The 14,055-nt window shown below is 38.1% G+C and overlaps 3 protein-coding genes across 6 annotated transcripts; 2 read left to right on the top strand and 1 right to left on the bottom strand.

The window, feature by feature from the left end:
* Positions 1-291: 291 nt before the first annotated feature.
* Positions 292-4,197, top strand: LOC122304423 (ADP-ribosylation factor-like protein 8b). Its single transcript, XM_043116704.1, has 6 exons — positions 292-452; positions 1,814-1,895; positions 1,994-2,026; positions 2,183-2,304; positions 3,568-3,729; positions 3,896-4,197. The coding sequence occupies exons 1-6, from the start codon at positions 415-417 to the stop codon at positions 4,011-4,013; spliced, it is 555 nt and encodes a 184-aa protein (XP_042972638.1). The 5' UTR covers positions 292-414; the 3' UTR covers positions 4,014-4,197.
* Positions 4,198-6,203: 2,006 nt separating this feature from the next.
* Positions 6,204-6,983, top strand: LOC122304430 (50S ribosomal protein L7/L12). Its single transcript, XM_043116712.1, has one exon. The coding sequence runs from the start codon at positions 6,329-6,331 to the stop codon at positions 6,836-6,838; it is 510 nt and encodes a 169-aa protein (XP_042972646.1). The 5' UTR covers positions 6,204-6,328; the 3' UTR covers positions 6,839-6,983.
* A 2,069-nt stretch (positions 6,984-9,052) lies between these two features.
* On the bottom strand, positions 9,053-13,613 carry LOC122304403 (telomere repeat-binding factor 2-like). 4 transcript variants are annotated; one of them, XM_043116665.1, is made up of 7 exons: positions 13,380-13,613; positions 12,464-12,666; positions 12,041-12,255; positions 11,390-11,474; positions 10,690-10,773; positions 9,824-10,173; positions 9,053-9,399 (listed from the first exon to the last, which is right to left on the bottom strand). In XM_043116665.1, coding segments are annotated over exons 2-7 (885 nt in total). In that variant the 5' UTR covers positions 12,614-12,666; positions 13,380-13,613; the 3' UTR covers positions 9,053-9,398. The 4 variants fall into 4 exon arrangements, with proteins under 4 accessions (XP_042972599.1, XP_042972608.1, XP_042972627.1 ...); XM_043116674.1 differs by lacking the exon at positions 13,380-13,613 and adding an exon at positions 13,216-13,360; XM_043116693.1 differs by lacking the exon at positions 13,380-13,613 and having other exon boundaries at positions 12,041-12,281; positions 12,464-12,685.
* Positions 13,614-14,055: the final 442 nt, after the last annotated feature.

Here is a 14,055-nt window from a genome sequence, read left to right as displayed (position 1 = left end):
GATATTTGAAGATCAGATCAAAAGAAAAATGTAGACTGTAGTAATCAGCTTGCAAAACGTTTCAATTTGAGAATTTTTTAGTCGGGCCATGGACCAATCAGCTTGCAAAACGTTTCGATTTTACCAGATATTTTTACTATACCACAATCAACTCCTTCGGCTCTATCATCTAAATAAATCTCGGCCGTTCGCTTTTCCATCTGCCAACTATTGTATCGTGAATTCGAGACGATGTCGTTTTCTGATTCCAGTCACCGCAAAATGGCTCCAAGTAAATCCTACAGGTACGTGATAAATCCTACTGCTGCTTGTTTTCTAAGGTCAGGGGAGTTGGAGTGGGAGATCTCTCGCTATTTCTGCCTGTCTTTCTGCAGCAACAGAGACTCTTATCTCACTTTCTCTGATCGATAATCAATGGGTTTTTGGGATGCCTTTCTCAATTGGCTCCGCAGGTTTGCTCCCCCCTCTCTCTGTCTCTCGAAATATTGATTTTCTTTTTCTTCGAGAATCACCTTTCAAAAAATTTAAAAAAAATGCGGTATGCATACTAAAATTCTCGATCAGAGACTTGTATTGTGGAACGTAATCTTGAGTGCAATATTTTACCTTCTGCTCAAAGAAAGAAAAAAGTAAAAGCTTGTAAGTGGCTTTTGGGCTTTCTTTGTTAATTTTTTTTTGTCTACAATAATCAGAATGGAGATTCATTTTTTTATTTATCCATATCCATTATAGTTCGATGTAAACTTTCTTGATTTTTTTTTTTTTTTATGTGCTGCTGATTGAGTCACAGCATCATTGAAGTGAAATATGCTGAACCTGGGGTTGTTGAATTAACTTCAAATGTCAAGCTTAGGCTTTAGCTGTTAAGAAAAATAGATTTTCCAGATGACAGGATGGATATTCGGTGTCGTAGGGAGTGTTAGAATAGAAAACATAGGTTTACCCATGTTGGGCTTTACAAGTATTAACCACATGGATCAATCATATATAATTCATAAGATTATCAACTGTGAACAACTGAAAATCCGCTGATTAGCTTGGTTCAATAAAGGCCACCTTAGTAGAAGCACTAGTGCCCCATGTTTCCTTCCATGGAAAATTTTTGTCTTTGGGGACTGGCATGGACCTAACTGATCCTCCCCAGCTCAACTCTCGTGACCGAATTAATCATGCAAGTCTTTGCTTTATTAGTCTTTTGGAAGTGTAACAAATGTAAAAAAGCAACTCATTATGTCTTCAGTTCATCCTGCATGTTTTGCAACATTGCATCCATATTTCTCTTCTATGTTAAAAATATCAGAACATCATGCAGAAGCTTCACCTTACTAACATTTCTCATTATTTTAAGGATATGGCTTGTGAACCTCATCCTTGTTGTAGGGATGGATACTCATCCATGACGACTAAGTTTCTCACCCTTTACAATGCCATATTTTATCCCAGCTGCCAGAGCCTAATCCTCACTGCTGTTTTTTCTTTTACGTATATCTGACAAACCCTGTTTATAAAACCCCAAGAAACCACCAATTTAGAGGCGTGTGCACACTTTGCTGCATTTAAGTATATGATACCTAAACTCCTCCCTAGCCACCCCATAGGTATCCCTTTGAAGCCTATAAATCTTGTGCATTAGCCATTAAGCTAAGCAGAAATCATCTGTCTTTCAGAGTATTTGGTTGCCCCTTGAATCTCGTCGCGACTTTTGAAACAAATATTTGGAATCCTCAAAATTTTTTTTTTTTTTTTTGGAGTCGCATTGATGGACTATTTGTTTTGAATTAATCGACTTACTCTTTTGTGCATGTGATTGCAGCCTCTTTTTTAAGCAAGAAATGGAGCTGTCTTTGATAGGCCTTCAGAATGCTGGAAAGACTTCACTTGTAAATGTTGTTGCGGTAAGTAGATCACCATGTTGAGCTTCTACTGTTATATTTTCCTTTTGTCCCTGTGGCTTGGTGCACTGAAAACTGGTTTGTTTGTTTCTACTTTCTAGACTGGTGGATATAGTGAAGACATGATCCCTACGGTGAGTAATATTTTAGAAAGAGTTGTGCCTGATTTTAGTTTTACAAGTATATACTTTTGCCAAAATCTTGGTTTTTGTGCCCTTTCAGTCTATTTTTCCACTCAGTTTATTGCCCGGTATAAAATGTATTTATCAATCCTATCATTTGATTTTCAGGTAGGATTTAATATGAGGAAGGTGACAAAAGGAAATGTCACCATAAAGTTGTGGGATCTTGGAGGTCAACCTAGATTCCGCAGTATGTGGGAGCGATACTGTCGTGCAGTTTCTGCTATTGTGTATGAACCAATATATTCCATCTTAATTAACTCGATTTGTTTGGTAAAATAATATATTGTTGCCAAAAAAAAAAAGGATTTTGATGCATACCCTGTTCAGGGAGCTTCCTTGTACTATGTTTCTACATTTATCTTTGCATTTGATATTCATGCATGGTTTCTTACACAGTTGTCTATCACATATCATACAACTAGTGAAAAGTGCTAAAATTAACTATTGGTTTCAATTAACCTTCTAAGCAACACCCATGCTAAGCCTCTCCAACTGGAGATTCTAAAAGTTATTTTCTTTTAAGTATGATTGCAAATGTTATGGTGGAATAGATATTAGAATGAACTATTTAAATATGAAAACGATATCTTCCTTATTATTAGTGAACATGTGAATATTCCCACAGTTTAGTGCATGTGTACATATATTTCAGTGCTTGTACATCTGAATGTATATGTCAAATTATAAACACTTGGTTTTCACTTTTTGGCTGGGTTTCGAAATGCTATGTGGTGTTATTGTTACTGGTTGTAAGGATTTGATCGTCTGTATATTCTTTATCTGAAGTTCATTATATATGTATACTTCCTGTGTACTTTGACTGTGCCTATTTCTATGAATAAAACTTCTTGATTACCTATAAATATATGTATGTCCTTGTCAATTAGCAATTTACTCTGTCCAATTTAGCAGAAAGCTATGCTTGAACAGATGAGAGATTGATCCTCGTCCTATATTCAGTTACCATGATGCAAAGCCAATCATGACCTAAATGCCTCGGAGTTGAGCTCTTACTTTTTAGGAAGCAGAACTTTCCACGAATTATTTGGTATCACAAAATTGTTTCTTTAGGAACTTGTTCCTTCACTAGTTTGAACTCTAGTAATAGGATTGAGACTCCTGGGATAAGCAATGTCTCAGCCGATTCCAGTATCCCATTAATGTCTTTGAACATGAGATCAAATGGTGCAATTACATGGAAGTTACGGGCAAGTTTAGAAGAATTTCTACATCAATAAACTTTGGATCTATTCATCTTTCTATACTTGCACCTATACTTGTTGGCCACAACGCCTCATGTTCTTTATGATATAAGTTTTATCCGTGACTTCCCTTGGCAAATGTTTCTCAATCATGAATTTTGTTTCTTGCTAAATCCCTTGTCTATTAACTTTTAAATCTTTGTTGATTGGATGATTAATAGATCAGTCGTGTTGATGCTTACTTTTATGATGGCTTAACAAGTTGCTATAACCTGATCCTTTCTGCAGTTATGTTGTTGATGCTGCTGATCCCGATAACGTGAGTATATCAAGAAGCGAGCTTCATGATTTGCTGAGCAAAACCTCGCTGAGTGGTATTCCACTGCTAGTGCTAGGAAACAAGATTGACAAGCCTGGAGCCCTGTCTAAACAGGCTTTGACCGATCAAATGTAAGATATGATATATACTTTTGATGGGAACTTAATCAAGCGATATTCCAAAATAAGCCAATTTCGATTAATGTTGAGACGTTAAAAGTACCATAGACTTCTTTTATTAAAGAATAATAAGGAAGAGCTCGTTATTTTGATACTGAAATTGCATTGTACTTTGCAGGGATCTCAAGTTGATTACTGACAGAGAAGTTTGCTGCTTCATGATCTCTTGCAAGAACTCGTCAAACATTGATTCAGTTATTGATTGGCTTGTAAAGCACTCAAAGTCAAAGAGCTGAGCAGAGGTTTTTTTTTTTTTTTTTTTTTTCCCTGTTTTATTTTGGATTTGTGTGCTAGAATTTTTCTTTGGTGATGGGATTGATAATTGTTTGTTTGTTTGTTTGTTGAGATCTTTTACCGTAAGGCTATAAGCTACTGTATATTTCTTGGTGACTGTTCGAGTAATCCTGGGTAGTTTGGATCTCTCGCTCTCTCTTCTCCAAACAATGCACTGGTGAAACGAATATGCTCCTTAGTTAGTCCTTATCTCCAACCATCAGCTTAACTGGGCAATGATTCCTCTTTCACACACACAGCCATATATATATATATATATATATGTGTGTGTGTGTGTGTGTATATAGAAGGCGTGTCCTGGAAGTGGAAGTGGCTGGCCAGCTCTAAAAATATACCAAGGGAAATAAGGAAAATCTAACTCAAAACTACTTGTACATAGAAAGATTTGTTTATGCATCTTCTCGGAATATATATTCTAAAATTTTGACTTTTTTTTTTTTAAATAGACTTCAATTTAATTCATGAATGAAGTAAGTTACCGCTGTGACCAATAAGTCCAAGAACAAGCCCTGATTACAAGCTAACTACTCATCAGTTATACGCTCTTCCGCACACAACTTTCATTGTGCCGGACACTGTCTATAAAACTTCATAGAACTCTCCAATGACACAGCCTTTCTGAGATGCGAGACTTTGTAAAAATAGAAGTGTCCATCTCGACTTGGCTGTGAGAAAACAACTCATTTCACTCCCTCCCTTCAAAGGAGGGGGGTGATTTTCACCCTCATCCTCCAAAGAAGGATATAGACTCACTACCCTATTCCTCCAAAAGAGGAAAGTGAATTGTCTATTTCAAAATATTCTCATTTAATCATAACAGACAAAACAAAATAAAATAAACTCAACTGAAAAATAAAAAAACCCAGTGCTCCACACCGTACGTCCTTCCACTCACTGCACTTTCATGCCCACGCAGCTCTCCACTCTTGTCGCCCACTATCCCTGCTTTTCGTAACTTCCCTAGCCCACCCTACGTCCTGCCATAACCTGCAATCATCAAGCATGCAGCAAGCATGACTGAGTGAACAGACGACTCCACGGTGCAAATGATTTTCAAGCATGCAGCAAGCATGACTGGAATCTCCTCAAGACAGCCATTGGAGCACACTGCCACCGATCGAAATCCCTTCTTACAGACTAAAAAACAAACCCAAAGCACCCAGAAACCTACTAGATGGAAGGCCTCAGCCACCATAATTCTTATTACATTTAACCAAACGGAAGAACCGAACAAGAACTAGAGCTAACCCACAAAATGGAAACAAGATAAACTAGACTGTAAAATGAGAAAGCAGGAAAACAGAGAAACAATCGAAAAGGCAAAACACTGTCGCTGACCCCCTTCTCCGACCACCATCCATGAAGTTTTCCATCATGAGTTACGGCAAGGCTCCACCCCAAAAGGACCCCTTATCCCCCCCTCATGTAAGTTGGCATGTATCCTAAACATCCTCTGTTTTCTATGGATAAAACAGAGGCCTTAACCCCACGGAAACCACCCCAACCCAACATGCAATCCATCGCCTCCGAGAGCAAGCTGCCCTGCCCCCCATTCACACCGTAAAACCTCCAAAGCCTCTCTCAGCAGACCATTTTTCCAGGCTACCCCCCATACATCTCTCAAAAACGTACTTACTCATTTTATACGTATGGAAGCTAACACCTCAGCCAAACAGTTAGGAACACCGAATTAGGTCTTTGATTTTCAGTCACCTAAATCCAAGGCCATACAAAGCCGAGTTTGTCTACCTTCATCGTGTAAAATCTCCCCACCCAACTGCATGAAAAATGGTTGAGAATTTTGGGAACCAAGCCTGGTGGAGGCCGTGGAAGTACAACAAACTCAAATTTTATTATCAATATAAAACATGAAAACGAAAACAGAGGAAGAGAAAACTAAAAACAAGACTGAGAAGAAAGGGGAGAGGATCCCCACTTCTCTCTGACTGTTTTCGCCGGACTTGTTTCCTAGAGAGAATGGGGACTTTCTCTCACTAGAAGGGTATTAAGAAGTTTTAATAATTTCAAATACAAACCAATGACTTTTACGTAGGACAATCTATATGCGCACGTTGGCAGCTCGTTCCCCCCGTACGACGTCGTTGGGAGAAGTTATCTACTTATTTTTGCTGACTCATAAGTTGAATTCCATAATTACCCTCACCTCCCTAATTTCGTTCATGTGAGAGAGCTCGCCCAGAACCTCCCTGCAAGTGTAAACCCCCGGGCGGCCAAAGCCCTGCCCAAACCCTCAATAATGTCCCCCATAATCTCAAGAATCCCATCCAAATCTCTAACCAGGCTCTTCACCCTCACCCCGAGACCGCTCTCCCGCGTTCTCTGCATGGCTACCGAGACTCGGGAGCAGAAGCTCGAGCGAATCGCTGACGAGCTTTTGGACCTCAACAAGCTCGAGCGCTACGACTATGCGATCCTCTCGAGGCTCCGGATGGGCCTCAATAAGTACGGTCCCGCACTTTCCGGGCTCGGCCCATCATCCGCATCCGCCGGATCCGGTACAGGGTCTGCCGATGAGGCCAAATCTACCGAGAAGACGGCGTTCGATATCAAGCTCGAGAAGTTCGACGCGGCGTCCAAGATTAAGATAATAAAGGAGGTGAGGACGTTCACGGATTTGGGTCTGAAGGAGGCCAAGGACTTGGTGGAGAAAGCGCCCGTGGTGTTGAAGAAGGGACTCACCAAAGAGGAGGCCGATTCCATTGTTGCCAAGTTCAAGGACTTGGGTGCTACTGTGGTATTGGAATGACAATTATTATTATTTTTAACTTTTCGGATTTAGTTTTTTGATGTAGAATAATCGCGTCTTACATTAATGGGAAATGAGAATTTTGTTTGTGGGAAGTCAGTTTCTGTTATCGGGTGCTTTTATATGATCCCAGTTTTACTGAGAATGATTCTCTCCAAATTTGTGTTCTTGTTGTGCTATATTGAAAGTGAAAAATCTCTATTCTTCGTTTGCCTAAGCATATCACAAACACGATCTGGTTTGGTATGTTACATGTCTTGCCTTGTACAAACCAAAACCCCCCAAAATCCATGTTGATGTATTGGTTACCTATTGGCCCGTATTTTCATTCACGATCATTTTCAAATTGCTTTCACCATGGTTTGTTTATTCTTCCACCGGATAAAACTCCATTCAAGGCAGTTTTTTGAGGCTTTATCCTCTTATTTCTTTGAGGGTAGGATGGGTTTAAAGTAAGATGAGAAGGTCGTTTGCTATTGGTGTTGATTAAGAAAATTCACGTCGGTGTTTACGGTTAAAAGATGGGGGCTTATTGGCTTATGATTGAGGAGACCATTTGCTTTACTATTTGCACCTATAGATTTTTGAGTCTTAATTAACTAGGAAAATAGAAAGGAATATAAAGGCTATGAACAGTTTACAAATGTTGTTTGGTTAGGAGATTATGGTGTTGAGGCATTTAGTTCTTTGAGACGTGAAATCGTTTGCTGCTTTTGTGTTTGTAAGGTTTTCTGCTAGCTTGTTCAAAGCTTGCTGAGATAGGATTTTGGTGCTACATCAACATTTTTTGGGAAGAAATAGAACTAAGGTTACTTTCTTGTTGCCTGCCTTGATAGTTAAACATGTACAATTACTCAAAATATTTTTCCTTTTTTTGTGGCATTCTTTTGTCATAAATAACGGGCAATATGAAGGCAAAACCATAGAAAAGGAGATATAGAAATGTTTTCACTTCCCCAAAAGCACGATTCTCCATTGTACACAATATGTGCTAAAGCTCTTGTGGTAAATATATTGCACTGTCTGAAAAAGATTAGGAAGGCTATGGAGTTTTTTATGCTTTATCGTCGACCCCAAAAAATATAGATTCTGCATGGGGTTGGAGGAAGATTCTTCATAATAAGGGGCATCACTCACTCAACCTTTACTGATGCTTTGGTGGTAAAAGCAGATTCAGTTTATGTTTGGCACGACAATCGCACCCCTGCAGGCTCAATTCAGCAATATGGAAATAGAGCTTTATATGATTCAGCAAGCTCAATTCAAGCTTAAGCCTCAAGTGTGCTCCACAATGCTATATAGGTTTCGCCTCCAGCTACACCTGACGACCTGGATGAAACTGCATCAACTTAGATTCAATAGTGAAGATTCAGCTGTTTGATTGCCTTCCATTACTTGTAAATTTACAAGTTTAGAAAGATGGGAAACGATCAGAAGAAAACAGCCTCAGGCATACTGGACCATGATTCCAAAACATTATTTAATGTGCGACTTTAAATGTGCCTTTGGCAGTGGCAAGAGCAGTAACCACATCTTCTTTGAATGCTCTTTTACTAAGCTCAACTGGACAGGAAATTCTCTAAAAGGGTAAGAGCTACAAGGTGAACTCTCTGTAAATTGGCATGGACTGCAACTGAATACCACCTTCGTCTCAATCAATCATCGATTCTTTATAATATTTCGGCTACAATTCTGTTATTGATTTATCTCAAATTTGTTTCTAGTTTGTAGCATTGATTGCTGCTAGTATATTGTATTATAAAGCATTTTGCTTTAGTTTCTACCTTTTGAATGAGATTTATTATTCGTCAAAAGAAAATGGAAGTTCTCTCCTCCCTCACTCTCCCACGGCGGAAGAAACAGGGAAGCAGTGCATGCCGGTCTAAGAAGGGCATGATTTAGGGTGATTTTCCATTAATAACACCTTCGCGCTGACGTGTGGAGAAATGGAAACATATGTGTATTGGAACATTTTCCTCTGTTTTTCCATGAAACAGCTGTTACGCATAAAAGGCAAGAGAACTACGGACCGAGTGAGAATTTTTTGTTGCTTATGTAGACTGCTCTCGTCATCTTAAGACTAAACCCACGCGATAGTAAGGGAGTGGGTGAAAAGGAAGCGCAAATGCGAATGTATGCACAAACACAGTAGTTGGTAAACACGGGGCTTCTATTTGGTAAGCCATAACTACCAAGCATTCAAACGCACATCCCTTGAAAATGATTCTTTTCTTCATTGACTCTTTCATTGGTTAAAATGACAGTCGCAAGGACATCTGGAATACATATTTAACTCGCCAACTGAAGTCCCTATATGTATTTCTTTTGGTGGTCTTTTACTTCTCACACTTCAGCTCCAAAATTTGGAAAAATCTATGAAACTTTTAACAAAATGATCCCAAAAATAGCAAACACAACTCACATATCAATCTCCCATTTCCCACATTTACAAGCCTAGCCATATTTACAGTTATAGACATATTGGCTGAAGATGGAGCTGCACCAGTACAACGATGGACCCAATGCACGTTCAGTACTCTTGCTACGTGAAATTCCATCATCTGCAAAATTTGCAAACATACGACAAGGATTAACGGCCATCAAGGGCACTAAACTATAATGTGTAGAAATATTGCAGCTTAGATACAGGCGATCAAAACAAAGTTTTCTTATTGGTCAACAAGAACCTCTCTATGATAGCATGAAAACATCCACCAGGTCACAAATCATGGATTTCGGGGTTATATACAGGGTTTGTGTGAATTTTAGCACTCAGAATAAGATATTAGTTACTGTTTTTGGAAAGCGGGGGGGTTGGATTGTAACATTCTCTGAAAAAAAATTCAGGAAGTGAACAAGATAGAGTGGGGAAACAGAGGCATTAGGTATCCAATGCAGCATCCCAACCATAGTATCCCAAGACTACACACTACGGACAGCCAAGTTAAAGGGCAAACACAGAAAATTGCAGAGAGAACACTTTACCAAGCACGAAGTGTTCCACATTTCAGTGCCTTCATTGCTGCTTTGGCAAAAATTTGTGCTGCTTCAGCTTCAGCTTCTGCAGCCTCTGCCTCCCTAGCTGCCTTTTCAGCCTCACGGATAGCAGCTTCTGCTTCTGCAACTGCTTGTGCAGCAGCTGCAGCAGCCTCTTGTGCAGTCATACCCTTCATCTTCATTAGCTCTGCATCGACTTGGGCTTTTGTGAGAACATTGATCTCTCTCTTCTGTGCCCTCAAAGTATCCTTCTGCCTTTCCTCCAGGAGTAACAATGAAGAGCTTCTTCTTTTCTCAGAAGATGTCAAAATTGGTGCCATCTTGTACTTATGTTTTATCTGTCAATGCAACCACCATAAACAGTATCCAATTCTGAATCATGATCATGCTATTTCTTCTCCTTTAAAATTATGTCTACATGACTACATCCTTTATAAACTTCGGTCTAAAATAGTAGTTGACTCCGATCAGAAACATACCTACATATGCATATCACAAATGCTAACTTTCATGTCATTGAGCAGTGAGAAAAAATCCTTTCTGCATTTGTACATCATCTAAAATTTCATTTAACTGCTTTCTGCAGTACATGTACAACCATTCATGAATATCCATGGTTATTACAAAGTAAAAGCCTAGATATTTCTGCCATACAAGATAAATCTTTGTATGACCCTCAAACAGGATAAGTATCAAACTTCTTTTTTATAAGTATCAAACTTAAAATAATTTGAGGATTGCAGGAATGAATCTTTCTCAACTAGCTTCATTGGCTCATTAATTTCCATGTACAAATGCCAACATGTTTCCCTGCTATCGTACAATGTAACACCCATACTTGACAGATTGAGTACCTTATTCAATCTTCCCTTTTCTGTCATATGCTTCAACTTTGTCGACAATAGTTTTTTGAGGTTTGGTGGTGCCCAGTATCGTTCCTGCAAAAAATGTTAATAATATTTTCAAACGCATGCATTTCCAATTCCCAAACTGAACATGCAACTGTTGATCTTAAGTTAGATGAGATTCTCTGACACTTTTTGACCAAATTGAGAAAATAATTAAATGAAATCTGATAGGATTTTGAACAGTGGCAGACAATTTGTAAGCAGCCTGATAAAAATAGAAATATTATCAAGTCTGCTGGATACCAGCTAGTTGTAATTGACAACAAATTGAATAGAAAGACTGCAGCCTCAGATCTAAAAGAAATAAGCATTAATTTATCATTGATTGATGTAATTTGATGAATTATAAAATTTATGCACAAATAGCAGCAGCAATCATTTTGTGATAATGTTTTTGTTCTGTTAAAAGAATCGTGCTTACGAGGAAGTCATTTAAATCTCACTTTTATCAGCAGCAAGACCAATTTATTAGAAAGAAGCGAAGGTTGAAAAGAGATATGCTCAAGAAAAAAACTTGAATAATCCTAAACGCTCATTAAAAAAGCACTAAATGTTATGAAGTTTGACAGCTTCAAGTTTTTATTTCTGCAAGCATGATAGTTTCAAGAAGTCACAACTGAAAGGAAAGACACAATAGTGGAAATACCTCTATGTACAAAGCAATTGCAGCCCTGTCAGAACCCCTCGGTTCCTTCAAATTGGTAATAGCCTCTACTATAAGCTTATCCAACCTATAATCAAGCAAAGGAGGTTCCAAGTTCCAACAGAAGAAATCAGTGATGTCAAGAAAAACAGGATAACATGGTTATCATTACAAGATTCTTATGGACTGTGACACCTGAAGAGCCACCTTATCTTTGGAGGCCCTTTTTTTTTATTTTTTCTTTGTTCTTTTGTTTGGTTCTTTCCTTTGTAGCTGCTATAAATATGCAATATGGGTTTAACAGCAGTCTGCCACATTGGAGCGAGCAAATATCTTATGGAGATTATTTAGCAGCCAAGAGTCACGTCTTCACCTAGAGCAACTTTTCCAAGAGTGGTACTATATTTGCTCTTAGACCATGTATAAAAGTCTAGCAATATTAGTACATGGTTTGTAAACTAGAGTTACTAAATAAACTGACATGAGAAGATAAAAGTGCTATGGGAACTCTAGATCAGCTAAGTTAAGAATAAAAACTACTTAAGTAGGTGCACGTCACCATCACGGTATACACATTTTACATAGATAAATAAGTAAAATGTCATATAATTACTAGAGGTGTAACCTTTTTCTCAAAAAAAAAAAAGGTGTAACCTTGCAAATGGTTCCTTTGAATCAGCATTCTGCAATGTTGCTCTAGAAACTGCAAGAGGCTTAGCATCAACAATTTCTGCATCACTCTGAGGCACAGTGCTCAGTGCCATAGGGCTGTCATCAAGTTTTGGGGTTGGTAGATCCCTTTTAAGTGCAAGTTTGGCCTTCTGCCTGGACCCCCATATTGCCGTCACATTTATATTTCTCCATTTATCCTGTCCAGAATATATAATATCCAATACTGACACACCATAACATATAATTTCAGCTTAAAACTAAAATAGCCCTCATAGTTTATAAGATGCAACAAACAGAAGCACCATCCATTGGATCAAATGTTAGACCTTCTTCAAAGCTGAAAGAGTGATCATACTTTCTTCCATAATGGTTGAAGAGTTGCTTTCAAAGATTTAAAACAATTACCTTCAGATCCACATTTGAGCGTAGATGTAAGATGCCACTGAACTCCGGGTCTGTTAGTATCGTGCGCCATTTGCCTGCCCCATGTTTAAGGACTCCGGCTTTAAGCGCTGCTTCTTCTTCTGCTGTCCACTTTTGCTTAGGAGCACCCATCAATAAACCCCAAAACCCTTCGAGAACAAAATTTATACAGTTGGTCCCGCCGCCTATCAGGACCCATGCACAGAATACAGATAATCAGACTGCGACTTGAAATTAGTTGCACATAAACGGTAGATGCATAGAGACCCAGCAACGAAATCTTGACCAAACATTCCGAGTTGTACATGTAAGCCGTCAAAAACCAAATTACCAGCAAAAAGGGCAAATAACTTGTATTATACTATACATATCATGAAGGATAAAATAAAACCCAACAAAGTAAACACCTTTATCCCATTCCTACTCCTAATACACCATATGACCGAAGCTAATTTCATCTGAATGACCCAAATTCCATGAAAGCCCCATATTTTATTTTATTGCTAGTAATGAGTAAAACCAATTTGCAACAACTTTAATGAAGCATCTGCACCAAAACTCAAATAAACTTTACATATTCGAGCAAACTTCACAGATAGCATCTACTTCAAAACAAAAACTGATGCATCTACTTGTCAGTTGAGGAATTATAGCCTCCAGAAATTAATGTCAACCACAAGTATCAAATTTAGTGCAAATCAGCCCTGATTGTTATGAACCCTGCAAGTGCATACCTACAAAACAATGCGAGATAGATCCCGCCGCATAAAAATGCAAGCACCATAAGAAAGCAGAGAGATTCGTGCAGTTGATGAAAATATTATCAGCATGATTTGATCAACCTCAGGAACAGGTCCTAAAAACAGAGGCAAACATACACCATGTAATTTAGTTTTACCTCTGAGGTTTAGCTGAGAAGAAAGAAACGGAGAAGATGTGGAGGCAGAGGTGCAGCGGATCAAAGGAATCAACCTTGCCGGAGATGGGTTCACGTGCTAATCATTTTTGGATTATATGCCAAATTTTGTTCGAATTTTTGCTATTCGTTACGGACGAAGTATAGGATTGAGACCAAAAGACATATACAACAGAGCTATAGCCTTTGTTTTCTTCCTTTTTATGTTGTCCGAGAAATACAACTACTTACGGTAATCGTGTTGCTCTTTCGAAACCTGCGACCCTTATATTTTCTCAAATTACGAAAGGGGTCTAGATTTTTTTAAAATTAAACTGTATCTTGCTTGTAAAGAATGATATACAAGACCGCCCTTACCTGTGAACTTTCTTTTTATTTTTTATTTTTATCTTTTTGTTTTTGTTTTAATAATGATATAAAACAAAACCAATCAAGAAGTCAATGGTAGTTATTTATGAGAGGCTTTGATAAACAATAATGGAAATCAAAAGAGAAAATAATGTAAACAATATACTTTATAATTAAATTGATTGAATTAAGATTATTCTAATTCATGTCTGCATATTTTTATAAGATTGTGTATATATTATTGTAAGAACCAAAACATTCACATGTTGTGCATTACACCAATTATATATCTTTCTTATTAAATTCATCG

This window comes from Carya illinoinensis, chromosome 1, assembly GCF_018687715.1.
Source record: "Carya illinoinensis cultivar Pawnee chromosome 1, C.illinoinensisPawnee_v1, whole genome shotgun sequence".
Lineage (NCBI taxonomy): Eukaryota > Viridiplantae > Streptophyta > Magnoliopsida > Fagales > Juglandaceae > Carya > Carya illinoinensis.
The sequence above is the reverse complement of the archived record's forward strand: the minus strand, read 5'-3'. Positions and strand labels throughout refer to the sequence as shown.